Source organism: Phoxinus phoxinus, assembly GCF_949152265.1.
Source record: "Phoxinus phoxinus genome assembly, chromosome: 1".
NCBI lineage: Eukaryota > Metazoa > Chordata > Actinopteri > Cypriniformes > Leuciscidae > Phoxinus > Phoxinus phoxinus.
In genome coordinates, this window is record NC_136876.1 from 17,180,867 (window position 1) to 17,197,603 (window position 16,737).

General features: G+C 37.5%; 3 protein-coding genes across 5 annotated transcripts in view; 2 read left to right on the plus strand and 1 right to left on the minus strand.

Moving 5' to 3' along the window:
• nfixb (nuclear factor I/Xb) overlaps window positions 1–14,956 on the minus strand; it is a 192,487-nt gene extending 177,531 nt beyond the window's left edge. For 2 of the 3 annotated variants that reach the window (XM_079631831.1, XM_079631819.1), the window contains exon 1: window positions 14,688–14,938. The gene's annotated coding sequence lies outside the window, so the exon portion shown is untranslated. Of the gene's footprint in view, window positions 1–14,687 lie in introns of all 3 variants that reach the window. The other variant, XM_079631820.1, reaches the window with a different exon arrangement.
• LOC307009008 (uncharacterized protein) overlaps window positions 1–16,737 on the plus strand; it is a 416,885-nt gene that overhangs the window by 6,949 nt on the left and 393,199 nt on the right. The window lies entirely within an intron of this gene.
• gadd45gip1 (growth arrest and DNA-damage-inducible, gamma interacting protein 1) lies at window positions 14,085–16,608 on the plus strand (the record flags this gene model as incomplete). The annotated part of the gene is made up of 2 exons (XM_079632359.1): window positions 14,085–14,518; window positions 16,184–16,608. 2 exons carry the CDS (start codon window positions 14,085–14,087, stop codon window positions 16,473–16,475), a joined length of 726 nt encoding a protein of 241 aa, XP_079488485.1. The 3' UTR covers window positions 16,476–16,608.

The following is a 16,737-nucleotide window of genomic DNA, read 5'->3' on the forward strand; positions in this document are numbered from 1 at the left end:
GAGCAAACATTGACATTAGAAAAGCTGCATTTTGTCTTTAGCATCCACTTGCTATGGCATTTTTTATATCTAATTTAACACACATGATGTCTATGATCTGCATGCGTAAAAACAGCACTCTCATGATTACAGTATGACTCTGAGCGTTACTGTAAGAGACAAACTCGCTGTGTGTGGAGGGTTAAATCTGAGGTGTTTATTTTTTTTGGCACATGAAGGTCTTGACTGTTTTATACATGTGGAAAACAGCTCCAAACAGATTTCAGAGCGAGACAGGTGCCAACACAACCATCTGCTTTGAGTTTCAGCTCTCTTTCTTTCCTACATGTTTTCAACCCCAGTGCTGCTCACAGTCAGCCAATCACAGAGCAGCGCGTCTCACCCCGTGTGACTCCAGGTCAGGACGGAGCGGATAAAGAGAAGAAACCCCGTCATCAATACACCGTCATACCTTTTCACTTTCAGGATGTCTTGTTTTTTTTTCTGTTCATACTAGCCTTTTTATAATATAATGTAATTAATATAATTTAGGCTAATATAATATAATATAATATAATTGGTCTGTAACAAGTTTAATTAAACTAACCTGTATTATAATAGATATATTCCCTAAGGATGTTCTTTGTAATTAAATAACTTTTTTCTTATCCACAACATTTCAAAGAGGTGCACTATGGTTGCACGATTTGGGGGTGGGGGGGAATGAATCGGGATTTTTTTTTAATTGCAATTTTTTTTTTTTACAATGCGATTAAGAATCAAATAGGCCCAATTATAATGTAAAAATGATTAAATGAAAAAATAAATTACTATTGTAATATTTCAGTGTAAATTATTATTATTTTACATAACAACAGTACAATTACAATGCTCACATTTATGGCTATCTGAATTTCTTCATTTTTAAATATCAGATTTTTATTACGTAATGATTGTTTTCAAATAAAAATGTAAAGAAATGTATAGGTTTTCTTTTGGACGTTCATTTGCACGACAGCAGCATTTTGGGGGACTGAAAATGCGAACGGTATTTTAAAAAAGCAAGTTTTTGAAAACGCTACAGTTATTGTCTTGGTGTAAACTACAAAAGTATGAATTTGTGAAAGCGGTGATGTCAAGTAGTGTTTATTTACAAAGTGGCATCGCCATCTACTGGCCTGGCATGATAATACAGCGTTTTAGTCGTTTTCGTCGATCCGTGTGAACGGGATAATTTTGACAACGTTGACGTCTGTACGTGAAAAAACTGTACAAACAGAAACAAACTTTTTAGTACATCGTTGTGTAAATATACCCTTAATTAAGTAAAAAAAATAGCCAGTTGGCGGGAAAAAAATTATTCTTCACTCTTGTTATAATCATTAACTTATTTAACATTCAATACACATGCATGAAGTGTATCAAGAAGGGCATAGTTTAATGAAAAAATAAATATATATATATATCAGGGTCGTTCCTCCAAGGAGGCAAGCTAGGCAGTGCATCCTCGAAAAAATTGGATGAGAAAATAATCCATATTGCAAAAATAAAACAACGCAAATATTACAAAATGTGACATTAAAAACTGTAACATATACTCTGCCGTTCGAAAGTTTGGGGGAAATAAGTATTTTATGTTCGCCAAGGCTGCATTTATTTGATTAAAAATACGAACAAACAAAAAACAGTAATATTCTGAAATATTATTAGCCTATAATTTAAAAGAACAGTTTTTTTATGTGAATATATTTTAAAATGTAATTTATTCCTGGAATCAAAGCTGAATTTTTAGCATCATTACTCCAGTCTTCAGTGTCACATGATCCTTAAGAAATCATTCTGACGATTTGATGGTCAAGAAATATTTTTTATTATTTTATTTTATTATTATTTTACAGTTTTTCATCAAATAAATGCAGCCTTGGTGAGCATAAAAGACTTCTTTTAAAAACATTAAAAATCTTACTGATCCCAAACTTTTAATCGACAGTTTAGAGACTGGAAATAGAAAACCAGGAAGCTAAACCATAAAAATAGGCCTATTTCTTTTTAAGTCAACTGCGGATAAGACACTCATGTCATGAGATGCTCAAAACAGCACAGGCTTGCAAATGCAATGCTGTGACCACAGACATCTGTCTGCATGTCAACGGCTCTAGATCAAAACTGTCAGTATTTGCAAAGTCAATCATCACTACTGTTGTTTACTCTGCGGTTTCTAAGTGATCAGACATAGGCTACGGTTTTCACATACGAGTGACAAAATGGGCAGCGAAAACCCCCCTGACGGAGGGATCCGAGACCAGAATATCACAGAGACTTGAGAACGGAATTTAAGAAACCACCTAGCAACCACTCAGAACACCCTAGCAACCACATCACAACACTTTAGCTGCACCCTCGCATTATGGCAGTAAGTTTTCCATGAGCAAGCATCACTCTGAATGCAGAAGAACAGCTGTAAAAGTTTCAATGCCATTTTAATTAGCAATAAATACGCATGTGTTTTGGGACTGTAACACAACTTCCTCTCTGTTAAAATGTGGCGACAATTTGTGGTTTCCCTAACTGTCGCTGTTTTAGTGCATAAAAATTCAGCAACTAATGAGACTCTAATGACAATAACCGTCCTGTCATCTGGAGGCGTTTATTCGTAATGCAGATTAATGTGTAAGAATTTGACCGTCTTCCGTTTATCCATTCAAACTGGTGGCCGGATTCGAACATTTTGTAAGTCAAAGATGACCTGTTGAGAGCAAGCAAATAACTTTTAGTCTTCAAGACCAAACATGCTGTTTTAAGTTGATGTATCTGAAATATGTGGCGACTATAGCGTATGACATGATGGCAGCACATGAGAAGAATACTCTCGAATCACATTAGATGTGTTACTGAGACAGACTCGCTGTGTGTGGAGGGTTAAATCTGAGGTGTTTATTTTTTTGGCACATGAAGGTCTTGACTGTTTTATACATGTGGAAAACAGCTCCAAACTGATTTTAGAGCGAGACAGGTGCCAACACAACCATCTGCTTTGAGTTTCAGCTCTCGTTCCTATATGTATGTAACCCCAGTGCCGTTCAAACACGTTATAACTGCATAGCAAATACCTAGCAACCATCTAGAACACCTTAGCAACAGGCCAAAAAACACTTCAAACTATTTGGTACAGTAAATGCATTGCCAAGGCCTAGCAACCACCTAAAACTACCTTGCTAAACATGCTAAAAAACAATTTGAACACCCTATAGCAACTGCAGTGCAACATCCTAGCTACCATCTAACAACAAAAGAGCTTTTTCAGCACTAAAAAGTAAATAACAGTTGTCCTAAATGATGCACAATACACTGGACTTATGCACTAATAAACTACGCACTTATACACTATGCACTTATGCATTATGAACATATACACTGACTGTGCACTATGGACTTATGCACTATGAACTTATGCACCGTGTTCTTATGCAATATGTAATGCACTATGAACTTATGCACTATGAACTTATGCACTATGCACTTATGCACTATGAACTTATGCACTTATGCACTATGAACTTATGCACTATGCACTTATGCACTATGAACTTATGCACTATGAACTTATGCACTATAAACTTATGCACTATAAACTTATGCACTATGAACTTATGCACTATAAACTTATGCACTATGAACTTATGCACTATAAACTTATGCACTATAAACTTATGCACTATGAACTTATGCACTATAAACTTATGCACTATAAACTTATGCACTATAAACTTATGCACTATGAACTTATGCACTATGAACTTATGCACTATGAACTTATGCACTATGCACTTATGCACTATGAACTTATGCACTAGGAACTTATGCACTATAAACTTATGCACTATAAACTTATGCACTATAAACTTATAAACTATAAACTTATGCACTATAAACTTATGCACTATAAACTTATGCACTATGAACTTATGCACTAGGAACTTATGCACTAGGAACTTATGCACTATAAACTTATGCACTATAAACTTATGCACTATAAACTTATGCACTATAAACTTATGCACTATGAACTTATGCACTATGAACTTATGCACTATGAACTTATGCACTATGCACTTATGCACTATGAACTTATGCACTAGGAACTTATGCACTATAAACTTATGCACTATGAACTTATGCACTATGCACTTATGCACTATGAACTTATGAACTTATGCACTAGGAACTTATGCACTATGAACTTATGCACTATGCACTTATGCACTTATGCACTATGCACTTATGCACTATGCACTTATATACAATGAACTCATGCATTATGCACTATGGACTTATGCACCATTTTCTTGTACTATACACTTACGCACTATGAACTTATACACTATGCACTTATATACAATGAACTTATGCATTATGCACTATGGACTTATACACTATGCACTTAATGAACTTATGCACTATGGACTTATGCACCATGTTCTTATATACTATGCACTTATGCACTATGAACATACACTATGAACTTATACTTGTTTACCTCAGCTGCGTAATTTAAGCTGCGACAGTTGAGTGCATGAAGTGTCCAACATTCCACACTTCGTTTTTTTGTTAATTAAGTGCTTCATCCGGTGAACTTTTTCCTTTTGGAGTTTTCAGAGTGAGCACACTACTCGCACTAGTACAAAACAGCAAAGAATAGTGCATTAGTACACGAAATGGGATGCACCAATAGTTCCCAGTTTGAAAGGAAATGTACTTTGATTAATTACTCTGAAAGCCTACTGGTTTGGTGAAGGGGCGAGAGAATATAATTTTTTGCATTTTTCAGATTTTAAAAATCATTAAAAAAAAATTCCTGTTATTATTCCCCTTCAGGGATCTAAACATTTCTAGAAACAAAATAAGGCCCCAAATAATTCAACACAATACTCAGGCCTTCCTCAGTCTCTCTGGGCTGTCCTGAGCTGAACCCTAAACCTCCTGCCCACCATGCAAGGAAAGCAATCCACAAATCACCTTATGGAGCCATATGCTCCGGGCCGCTGCCAGCGTGCTGCACGGCGCCATGGGACCTCAACCCAAACACAGGAAACCGAGAAGACCCACATTTTATGTTCCATACCTTTCCTTTGAGCTGCGTCCAACAGGCACAATAGTCAGAAAATACCTCGAAAAATCCACCTCTATTTTCTTCTTGGGAATTCAGCATAAAGCAGTCGACCCTACACATTCCAAGACCGTGAGTTCAGCATGAAGACTGAAGCTGAACATATTTTTCATCAAAACAACCATTTTCCGGGCAAAGTTTCGAATGAAAATGTTTTCATTTAAACGAGCCGGTATTTTATGCAAACTCGCCTAACGTGAGGTGACAGGCCTCATTTAGTGGATGGCGCCCGTGTTTATGAGCCTCATTATGTGAACCTGTGCGGCGAACGCTGCCAACTAATGAGCTCATTTAGATTAAGGTGGGCTCTCGACTCGGGGGGTGGGAAAACAAACACACAGGTGACAAATTGTGCAGGGGGAACTGAATCTTTTATCACCACAGAAACGCGAGCTTATGTCTTGAGCGATTTCCTTTCTTCTTGGCGTCTGAAGGCACAGGCTAAAGGATCAGATGCCAAGTAGTGGAGCGCTGACCAGCGGGGTTTCAGGAGAATGTAAAGGAGCGACTGCCGCTTCGCAGGTGTTCCTTTTAAGAACCACGAGTGCCAAACAATTTTGGCGCGGCTCGTTGAGATCTTGGTGCCGATGCTTTTAGTTTGTTTGTCTTCTCTTTTCAGAGCTTTACTCTTTCTGATTTAGGCCTCTTTTTCCCCAGTCGCCTATTAGCCAACAAAACAGACATCCCTTTCTCCCTTTCTCTTTTAGATTTCCGTCCTCGATAACTGTTTATGGTGCTCTGCTGAATTTTAAATGTCACCTCGCTTTCTTCAATTGGTTGTTTTGGTCCCCTGCAATCACGCAGCAAATTAACATATTGAAGTTCGTATTATATTTATTTTGTAACAATGTCATAAATTGCATTTCCCATTTCCAAAGGAGAATCTGCTTTTAGTTTGCAACCTTAGAGCCAGATTTACTAACAACTTGCGCCAGCACAACCCCTCTTTTGGCGTTAAAAAACTACTGTCAGGATTTACTAAAGACACGCAGTGAAAAATTAGCGTTGAAAAGGTGTGGTCAACGTTCATTTTGCGGCTGACCTTATTGCATATGTATTTGTAGGAGTTTCCCATTAAGACACAAAATTTATAGGAGTAGAGCATTTAAATGAATCATGCAAGGTGATTTACTAAGGCTTGTGCTCGTCAATTTACTGGTATTTGCGCCATTATTTATTGTCCCAAAAAAAGCATGTCTTAAACCAGACGCTAATTTGCACTGTTCTTGGTAGATTGCGTTGGTCATTTATGGAAATGATCCGGCTGTGTTCTTTCATTTGTGCATCATCAGTAGATCACGCGCAGAACTTTCCACTCCCATCCAGTGCATTTGTGGGATTGCGCTCTCGTGCTAACTTGCCCTGTTTAGTCAAGCTGGCCCTTAGTCTGCACATTGTAATACAAAAGTTTAGGGGAAAACAGCAATCCATAAATATATATTAAAAATGCATTCTTTCTTGACACAAGTCTTAATATTAACTTAGTAAATCTAATGCAACAGTAAAACAATTTATTTTACACACTTATCGCATTTTATATATCGCATTTTAAATATATCGCATTTTTCTTCAATATCAAGCAGACTTAATGCAAAACATGTGTGATTTACATTGCAATAATGTTATTATTTAACAATTTATGATAAAAAGCAAGTGTCATTTTAATGTCAGTGTAAACAAGGGGGTTTAGGGTTTCAGGTAGTCCTACATTAGGCTTATTTAACAATAATGAAATGTAAAAATAAAACTCTGTTTAGTTTTCACTGTATGAATTAAATCATACTGATTCTTGTTAAAGCAACAAAGGAGCAGTGAGTGATTTTCTCTTTTGTTGTTTGATTAACATTAAGCACACAGGCGGAAGCAGGCTTATTAGGCTGCTGTCACTTTAAGAGCTGCATGGCTCCAATATATTTAGAGATCATTTTGTGTGTATTTGGCCATATAATGTTGTGGAAGAGAACTGAATTCGGCATCATGCACCGTCTGAGATGCGCCTTTCTGTTGGCGAGTACTTCGCTTATTGCATAACATTAAGCATGTTTAAAGTAAAACGTTTAAAGTAAAATCTGGACGTTTCAACTTAATGGAATCTAGATGCTAATTTACACAGTTATGCTGCAAATTTCTAAATTGCTTAAAGTAGACTGCATTTAAGTCCACTTTTAACTTCCCTCCGTCTCCTTCACTCGGATGTACGTCATTGCTTACGTTGCATGAGTACTGGGTGAACCCTTGCAATGTGTTTTTAAACGTAGCGCCTTAAGCCCTTGATCACTTGTGGTTAAATTAAGCGCGTGAGCACTGCAATCTGCCGTTGTGATGTCACAACTGTGTTGCATCGTGGTCTATGGATATGCCTGAAATGTACATAGACTCGCTCCCTCCATCAAATTAAGGGGTCAAGGGTCGGTCCAAATAAATTTCCCTCATCCACTTCAAAATGGCGGTGGGGATTCCCCCGAGGGGAAGTGCTTAGGGAAGTTCGCGAGTGTTGGAGTTAAACGCAGCCAAATATCACACAGCGTCTCATGTTGACGCACTAATAACCACCTAAAACACTCCGGCATCATGACAGCATGGGCAGACACCACTTCAGAAATCTAGTTACACGTTATTGCTAAATCAATATAGAGCTTTGTTTACAAAGTAATCAGGATCATAGCCAAGAATGTTAATTGCAATGTGGTCTAATGGATGCCTTGCAGGTATGGAAGAATTTCAAGACCTCAGCATACTCCATTATGATGAGTATTACTCTTCTCATTTGAAATGGAGAGTTTCCTCAACTCATCTAAACATCTTAGGTATTACTTCCAAGCCACAATCGCCCTTTGTCTTGCTCGCTTTGCATGTAACAAATGTATTTCAACTGAACAGTGGCGTGGGGTGAGCAATCTGATATGGTAAAATAAGCGGGAAAACAATCCTGTAACAGCACTGCAAGAATATAAAAAACAACAACAATCAAACCATGATGATTAGTGATGAAGATGTGATTAGTGTTCTGGGAGCAGCTTCTCTACCCACTCGACCCCCTGCAGAAATCCGAAGCGGGCCACAGTGGCACCGGGCATCAAGGGCACCTTGGATTTGCAGATGTTGTAGCTGATGACAGATGGCACTGGGCTGGCACGGGAGCATCGGGACAAAGTCTGCACCAGTCCAGCACCACCTGCACCCCTCTGCCAGTCTACAATACCCACAGCAATGGATGGACGATGTGTGTGTGTGTGTGTGTAAGATGAGTCAGCTCTCAGGGAGATCAGCTCAACCCCAACAAAGGTGAGAACGTCTGATCGCTTCATATGATCTCTGCATTTATGCCCGTCATTGGAATCAAAGCAGAGAAAAACTGTGTTTGTGCTGATATGATTTACATAATGGAAAGTAAATTTAAAACATGTATTATAGGTATTATATGTATCTTTATATTAGCATTAATTGATTTAATTATTGGTATGAATGATCCAGTGCTGGAAGTGGACTGAAAGGGAAGCACTAAAAGGACATGGATTTATTCTCAGAACTGCAGATGCGATCAGATAATGATGACATTTGAATTCATTGACCATTAACTGTATTTAGCGCCTCTGGCATTGCATCCATTTTCAAAGCATCAGCAGAAGGGCTCGGCTTCTGATTGGACGATGAGCCCTGCTCAGTCCCCAATGGGTAAAGACACAAGAGACGGACACAGAGAGCATGACACAAATGTCAAATCGCTTATTAATGTGGACATGCACAGCCATGGGAACAAAATCTGCTCTCACATTTGAGAGGGGTAAGACAAATAGGCAATGTTTGGGAGGAAAAGAGTTTTTGCTTAAGAGTTTAAACTTGGAAGTTTAATTCCAAGTTTAACTCGCAATTGTGAGTTAATAAGTCCAATTCAAAGGAAAAAAGGACTGGCAATTACCTTACTTATTGTTTGTTCTGTGGCAGAAACAAGCTACCACACTGTAAAAAAAAAAAAAACCTTAAAAGCCATGCTGCCTTTAATTTAAGTAATTTCAACTTAAATTACATTAAACTAGCTTAAAAAAAATGTGTTGAATCTTGTATAACTTTGGCCGCCTGAGATCCCACAGTGTGACATGGCTTACAGCTGGGATCATGTTACAGTCTGACAAGCAACAATCATAAAGGACTATTATAAATTGTACAGTGTGCAATGCATCCAGCTTTAGAAATGTATCCCCAGCACTAGAAGACCGTTGACTTTAGAGTTCAAATAACTGCTTTTAACCCCTTTGCACAATCTTGCTCATAGAATGTATTCATGTGAACACAATTTTAACAAACTTAAATAAAATTATTTTCAACAGCTTTCCACTTAACTTAATCGAACCCGAAACATTCCTTTAAATCTTGTCTATTACACTAATGTTCACCGACATATGGATCATTACTTTAATCCATAATTTGATTGATGAAAACACTATAATCAAAAAACACAATTACGATAATAACAGCTTCGATGATGAGGTCCATGGGTTAACGAGCCATTGTTCTCTAAAATCACAATGCTTATGTCTTATTTTAGTATTTTTTTTTGCCTGTTAAACAAAGCCAAAAGACACGGAGAATGCTTGAAAAGGAGCCAGAGTGAGTTATGACTAAGTTTCCCTAACTTTGCATCCCATTATTCTCTCGTCCGCCTCTAAAATGCGGTTTTCTGTCTCCCGCGGTGACAGAAACACATTATTAACGGGAGCTCAATGTGGTACATCCATTATTGAAAAGCTCCCCGCTGAACACGCTCCCCTCCTGAGGTGCTTTCACGTGTACTTCTTGCTTGGGTTCGTTCCCAGTTTAGTGAAGGGGAATCATTTAAACAATGACGTGGAGACTTCCAGATCCGCCTGCAGGATGAGAACATGAGCAATGTCAACTCTGCATGTGCGGCGCTGATTGTTTACTTCACATGGAGCGGTCAAACATCTCTTGACATTATATGGCTACAGTATGCTCAGTATGGCACACTATACCATACCATATATTGTGTGTGCACTTGCAGTTCTATGCACACAGTACACAGCCGCACACTGAAAGACATCCTGTAGCGCAAAGTGCTCAACTTGACTTTCTAGTTCCAGAGTGATGAACGAGCCAGTCATATCAAGTCATTTTAACCACAAAACACCTACAAGACAAGTGTATTTAAGAGATTCGTACAAATTCTAAACTATGGAAGCCCATTTTCACACACACACAAAAAAAACATGCTTTGGTAAATCATAATAATGAGATGAAAAATCTAAATTATGACATGCTAAATCAAAATGATGACATGCTAAGTCAAAATTATGACCTGCTAAATCAAAATTATGACATCGAAATTATGAGATTGAAAAGTCAAAATTATATTTGTTGTCATTATAGCATTTTGACATGCTATAATTTTGACTTAGTATGCCATAATTGCAACTTTTTGTCTCATAACTTCAACATTTGTCATACTTGTACAAAACACATTTTTTTTTAAATCTCATAATTATGACTTTTATGTCATAATTATGATCCATAGAGCATGACTTTTTTTTCTTATGTGGCAGACATAATAAACAGCTTGTTGTGAGTGAAATGCAATGAAAGAGTTAGAAATATCTGGGTTACTAAGCTTTTCTGTGTAAAGTTATATTCAGTTTTACAACAGTGTTGCCACGCAACAAAATATGGACATTTGGTGCATCATTTTTCCATATTTGGAAGCCTGGTTCCATCTCAAAGTAAAGAAGAAAGATGATAACGATAAAGATAAACATACAAATCTTTCTAAATATAAAAGAATAGTGTGGTCCACAACTATAATGATAACGGCACAGAGAAACTATACAGTTGGAATCACTTTCAGAACGATTTTTACCCTGGCTGATGAACAATAAAAACATCAGAATCCATTCTGCTTTAAAAAGCTCGAAATTCACTGTGAACTACGTTTGTTAATAATGTAATAAAAATGTGAATAAATGTTGTAAGAACATATTGCTCATTGTTAGTTAATGTTAGCTAATGCATTATAATGTTAACAAATGAGACCTTATTGTAACCATTTCAGTTGTTAGCTCATGATAATACATTGCTTGTATTTTTCCTCAATTGTATTGCATTGAATAAGCATCTGCTAAATAACTCAATTTAAACGTAATCACTGAACAAAGCGTCATTACAATCAAACCCACATGTATAGCACTTGAAATGTACGTATCGCAGGTCATGGTGCGCACATTAAAAGCATGAGAGATCATCATGTTTACTGAGATGACATCTGGAAATTCCCTTGGTTGTTCTCCAGTTATTGTGGGAGTGGGAAACAGCAGCGAGCAGGAATAGAGCCATCCCATAATGCAAGATCCATCAATTTATCATGAGTTGGTTGGAAATGTGTTGGCCTGTAAATATTTAATCATAAGGCCATATGGATAGTCTCTTTGGATGAACTCACAAGCTCTATCTATCTATCTATCTATCTATCTATCTATCTATCTATCTATCTATCTATCTATCTATCTATCTATCTATCTATCTATCTATCTATCGATCTATCTATCTATCTATCTATCCATCCTTACATTCATCTATCTATCTATCCATCCATCCATCATCCATTTATCTATTTATCATTTATCTATCTGTCAATCATCCATTCATCTATCCATTCATCTTTACAATCTATATCCATCTATCCATCCATCCATTGATCCAACTATTTCTCCATCCATCCCTTTTTACTGTCTATCTGTACGTTCGTATCCATCGATCCATCCCATTATACATTGTTACATGATACAATTTATTACCGGTACTTTAGGTTTTTTGCATTTCTGACCAAATGTATGATTAATAAGCATACTAGTGACACTTGCCTTAGAAAAACACAGCTTATTATATATCAGTACTGATAAACTCCTGACATTGATGCCAGCAGACCTGATTTTTTTCAGACGGTCGTGTCTTTAAAGCTTCTCAGTTGGCACGGATCACCGGTGTCTAAATTAAGCCCTGTGTCGCGCATGGCACACTGCGGACCCCTCTCAAACCCTCCTCAACCCCCCGCCATGGGAACTTTTGAGTTATAATGATGCGCTCGTCGCGACACAAAAGCTCTGACATCTGTCTCTCCAAGAGCCGCATTCTAAAGCGGCTTGTTTGTCCCATCTTTACATTTTTGAAAAGAAATCAAAACTAAAAGAAGAGTAGCGGAAAGAGAGGAGGGGTTTGTGATAGAGAGGGAGGGCTGGAGCATTTAAAACAAAGGCCTTTTTCTTCCTCCGAGTGTTTGCTGGTTAATAATCCAACCCTCCCATGCTGCGTGCGTTCCAGAAATTCAAAGCAGAGTTTCTGCTCATCTGCTCACTGAAGCTGGCGTGGACCATTAATAAGACCTGAAGTATAGACCACATGCAGCCCTACGGGTGAAAGACACATCTAAGCCCCCTTAAGACTCTTCAAACATGATAATTCATCCATTCATCACTAAATTACGTGAGGACAGAAACTCTCAGTGCGTCTGTAAAATAAACTCGGTCGTAGCAAAGCTTCACCTTCTAAACTTTCACTATCGCTTGATTTAACGGATTAAGATCAGGGCATACAAATACACAATTAAAGTGGCTGATATTAATATTAATATTAAATATTATTCAAGAAAAGTCTCTTAATCTGCTTATTTACTGATTTACTAATTCATATGGAAAATTATATTATAGAATTAAATTATGAAGTCAGTACAAAAGGAAAATAAACAGACAAAACATTATATAATATGTTTGTATCCATCCATCTATCTATATGTCTATCTATCTGTCTATCTATCTGTCTATCTATCTATCTATCTATCTATCTATCTATCTATCTATCTATCTATCTATCTGTCTATCTATATGTCTATCTATCTATCTATCTATCTATCTATCTATCTATCTATCTATCTAATGTTTTCTCTGTTGTACTTATTATATTCCTTTTGTACAAATTTCTATGATTAACTTGCCAGTAATTCTTTGTAATCTGTGTTGCATTGTTCTTCTTTCTTTAAAGTAATTCAATTAAATAAATATGCAATGTGGCCAAAACGGCAGCCAGAGATTTAAAATTGGCCATCATTATTGTTTTCTATATTGTCCAGACTCTGGGATGAACAATACCAGCGGGACCATATCCATTTAAGACCTTTATTTTCAACAATAGGATCCCACTGCGCCGCTAAACTACCGGAAAAGATTTAAGGGTCCAGCATTCAGGACACACAAAACCTCTGAGGATTGAAATAGCATTGTTAAAGGCCCCCTGAGGAGATGATTAAACTCCAAACCAAAATGATCAGGGAGGAGCGAGGGTGGAGAAAGAGAGACGACTCATCAGTCCCACAATACTGACACAAACTGCCCAACACTCAAGCGGAAAAACAACACATTTCTCATTAAAGGGATAGTTCCCCAAAAATGAAAATGATGTCATCATTTACTCGCCCTCAAGTTGTTCCAACCTGTATTTCTTTCTTCTGCTGAACACAAAGGAAGATATTTTGAAGAGTGTTGGTAACCAGAGAGATGACGGTAGCCATTGACTATCACACCTAGAGTGGAAAAAAAAAAAACTATGTAAGTCAATGGTGCCCAACAACTATTTGGTTACAAACATTCTACAAAATATCTTCCTTTGTGTTCAGCAGAAGAAAGAAACTCGTACAGGTTTGGAACAACTTGAGGGCGAGAAAAAGATGACAGACTTTTCATTTTTGGGGTGAACTATCCCCTGGTTTCTTGTACATGACAGTGAGTTCACTAAGAGATGTTTTCTGTCCCTTGTGCCACGAAGAATTAAGGCAGTTCTGAAGGCAAAATGAGGGTCTAACTAGCAAGATGTACCTAATAAAGTGGCCGCTGAGTGATAGTTTCCTTTGACACTTTTACTTACACCAGCAGAGGGCGTAATGACGTCAGCAGCACGCGTCTATTTGATGACGTCAGAGGTCACTTGGGTGTCATCAAACATGGCGGCCTCCTTGCTGAGCAGGAGGACAGGCTTATTCTTTGGTGTCAGTAAATTAAACTCCTTTATACCGGCTGTAGTTCATCAGATCGCGAACTATAACCCAAGACCCCTCTGGTTGAATATAAAGAACCCTTATATACCGGATAAAGAGAGCGAGAAGACGCCCGACTGGCAGAAGACTGAGAAGTATGATCGCAGACTGTTCGGCCGCTATGGACGCGCGTCAGGGATTGACCCGGCCAAACTCTGGCCCTCTCACGACCGGCTGGAGGAGCTGGTGGCCGAGGAGAGAGAGTGGCACCCTCCGGTCGAGGTGATGCTGGGAAACATCGCGGCCAGAGAGAAGGAGAAGGCGCAGAAGCGGATGGAGAGGTGAAGTGAATCTTAACGTTAACTAGTTTCTATCGGATGTTTGCTGTGACAACCATATTCACTGATAAACGTGGAGGGGAGGTGAATCCGACCGACTGTATCCATCCAACTCCACATATTCATTGATAAACGGTTCATCCCAAAATGAAAATTGTGATAATTTACTCACCTTTGCGTTGTTACAAAACCGTTATGATTTGTGTTTCTTACAATGTCCGAGGTTCGGTTTCCACAGGCAGCGATGGAGAGACTGGAGCTTTCAAACTCTAAAACCTTAAAAGTTGGCTAATCATCTGATTATGTATTGTTGTGTGTGTGTGTGTGCCACATTGACACATTATGCTGGTAAAAGTAATCCACATGATTTATCATCTATATTCCAAGTGTCTTGAGCCCGTTTATGATATAGCTTTATGTGAAGCAGAAATTCCTTCAAACATTCAAATTTGACGGTTAGGACGCTTTACGAGTTATGACGTAATGTGTTATTGGTTCCCGCCTGTGTCGCATAAAAAAATAAATGAAAAACTTTGTATTGCAATTAAATTGTTTTTACTCTTTTTATAAGATGGAAACATTCTTATTCTTTATAGTTTACTTAATTTAAGCAAGATGCAATTTGTTGTCATTCGTCAGTTGTTCTTAGAGTTAGTTCACCCAAAAAGTACAATTATCCCATGATTTACTCACCCTCAAGCTATACTATGTGTATATAACTATCTTCTTTCAGACGAACACAATCTGAAATATAATAAAAAAAATATCCTGGCTCTTCCAAACCTTATAATAGGAGTGAACGAGGGCGTACAATTTTGAAGCCCCCACAAAAAAATGCACCCATCCATCATAAAAATAATCCATACTACAAGTGGTTAATTAAGGCCTTCTGAAGCGAAGCAATGCATTTGTGCAAGAAAAAAAACTTGATTAGCTAAACTAGCTTCCGGCAGATAACCATATGTACACCTTGAATGGCTTGAGGGTGAGTAAATAATGGTGGTATAATTTTCCTTTTTGGGTGAACTATCCCTTTAAAGGAATAGTTCAACCAAAATTGAAAATTGAAAACCATTGAATGTGCTATTCTAGCTGTACAAAACAAGCTTGTTATGCTGCTTGCTTGATATTGAAACTGGTGTTTCTAATGTTATTTTAATTAATTATCGTTATTATAAACACTGGTTACTAGCGCAAATACGTTTTATGGTTTACTGCACATTGCTATTTTTCTAGTTATTTAACTGTAGCGTTTTAATTAATCCAAAAGTATCGCACATTCATAGAAAATAGTTAACTTCCTCCTGTAAATAAATAAGGTAGATATTTCTCCATTGTTTTTCATTAAAAATCATTTGCAATGCTTCATGGGATCGTAGTTCTTTTCCTCATTAAAACTGTTACGTAAAAACTTGCCTTTTTTTCCTTTTTTCAAATAAAAGTTTGTGATGTTGCGATTCACTTCATGGCTGATTGGTTTGCTTTATGGCTTAACGCTTTAACTGATAAGTTTAAAAATCCATATGGGAAAAATACTCCCGCTTATAATATAAATGTTTCTTTGGAATAAAACAGTGAAAGTTTGGAAAAAGTAGATGATCACAACCTTGATCACGACCGTTGGTTTTTACACAGCTTTAATGTGCTTTTCGCTTTGTTTTCACACAGAGAGAAGACTATTGCTGCAAACATGGCCAAAATGCCCAAGATGATCGCAGACTGGAAAAAGCAGAAAAGGGAGACAAAACAGAAGCAAAGAGAGGATAAAATAAGGCGGGACAAACTGCTGGCCGAGGCGAGAGAGCGCTTTGGGTATGCGCTGGACCCCCGCAGCGCCAAGTTCAAAGAGATGGTTGCTGAAATAGAGAAGGAGGAGAAGAAGAAGAAGAAAGTTCAGAAACGCAGGAAGAAAGAGGAAGAGCAGGGCTTGCCCACAGCGACAGCTGAAGCCAGCCAATAACAAGGACTTTTATACAGTGCTACTGTACTATATTGTAAAATTGGTTTCTTTGTACATGTCATTGTTATTATCACACATTATTGTTTAATTAAAATCAGTCATACTTCAGAATAAACTGACTTCAGAAAATATACATGCATGTCTGACTGAAAAACTGTGATATTCAAAGAGCTTCATTAATACATTGGATAACGTAATTCCTTGTTAAATTAAGTTAAAAAGAAAACCTACTTTTTAGGAACAATTTAGCCTATGCATGAAA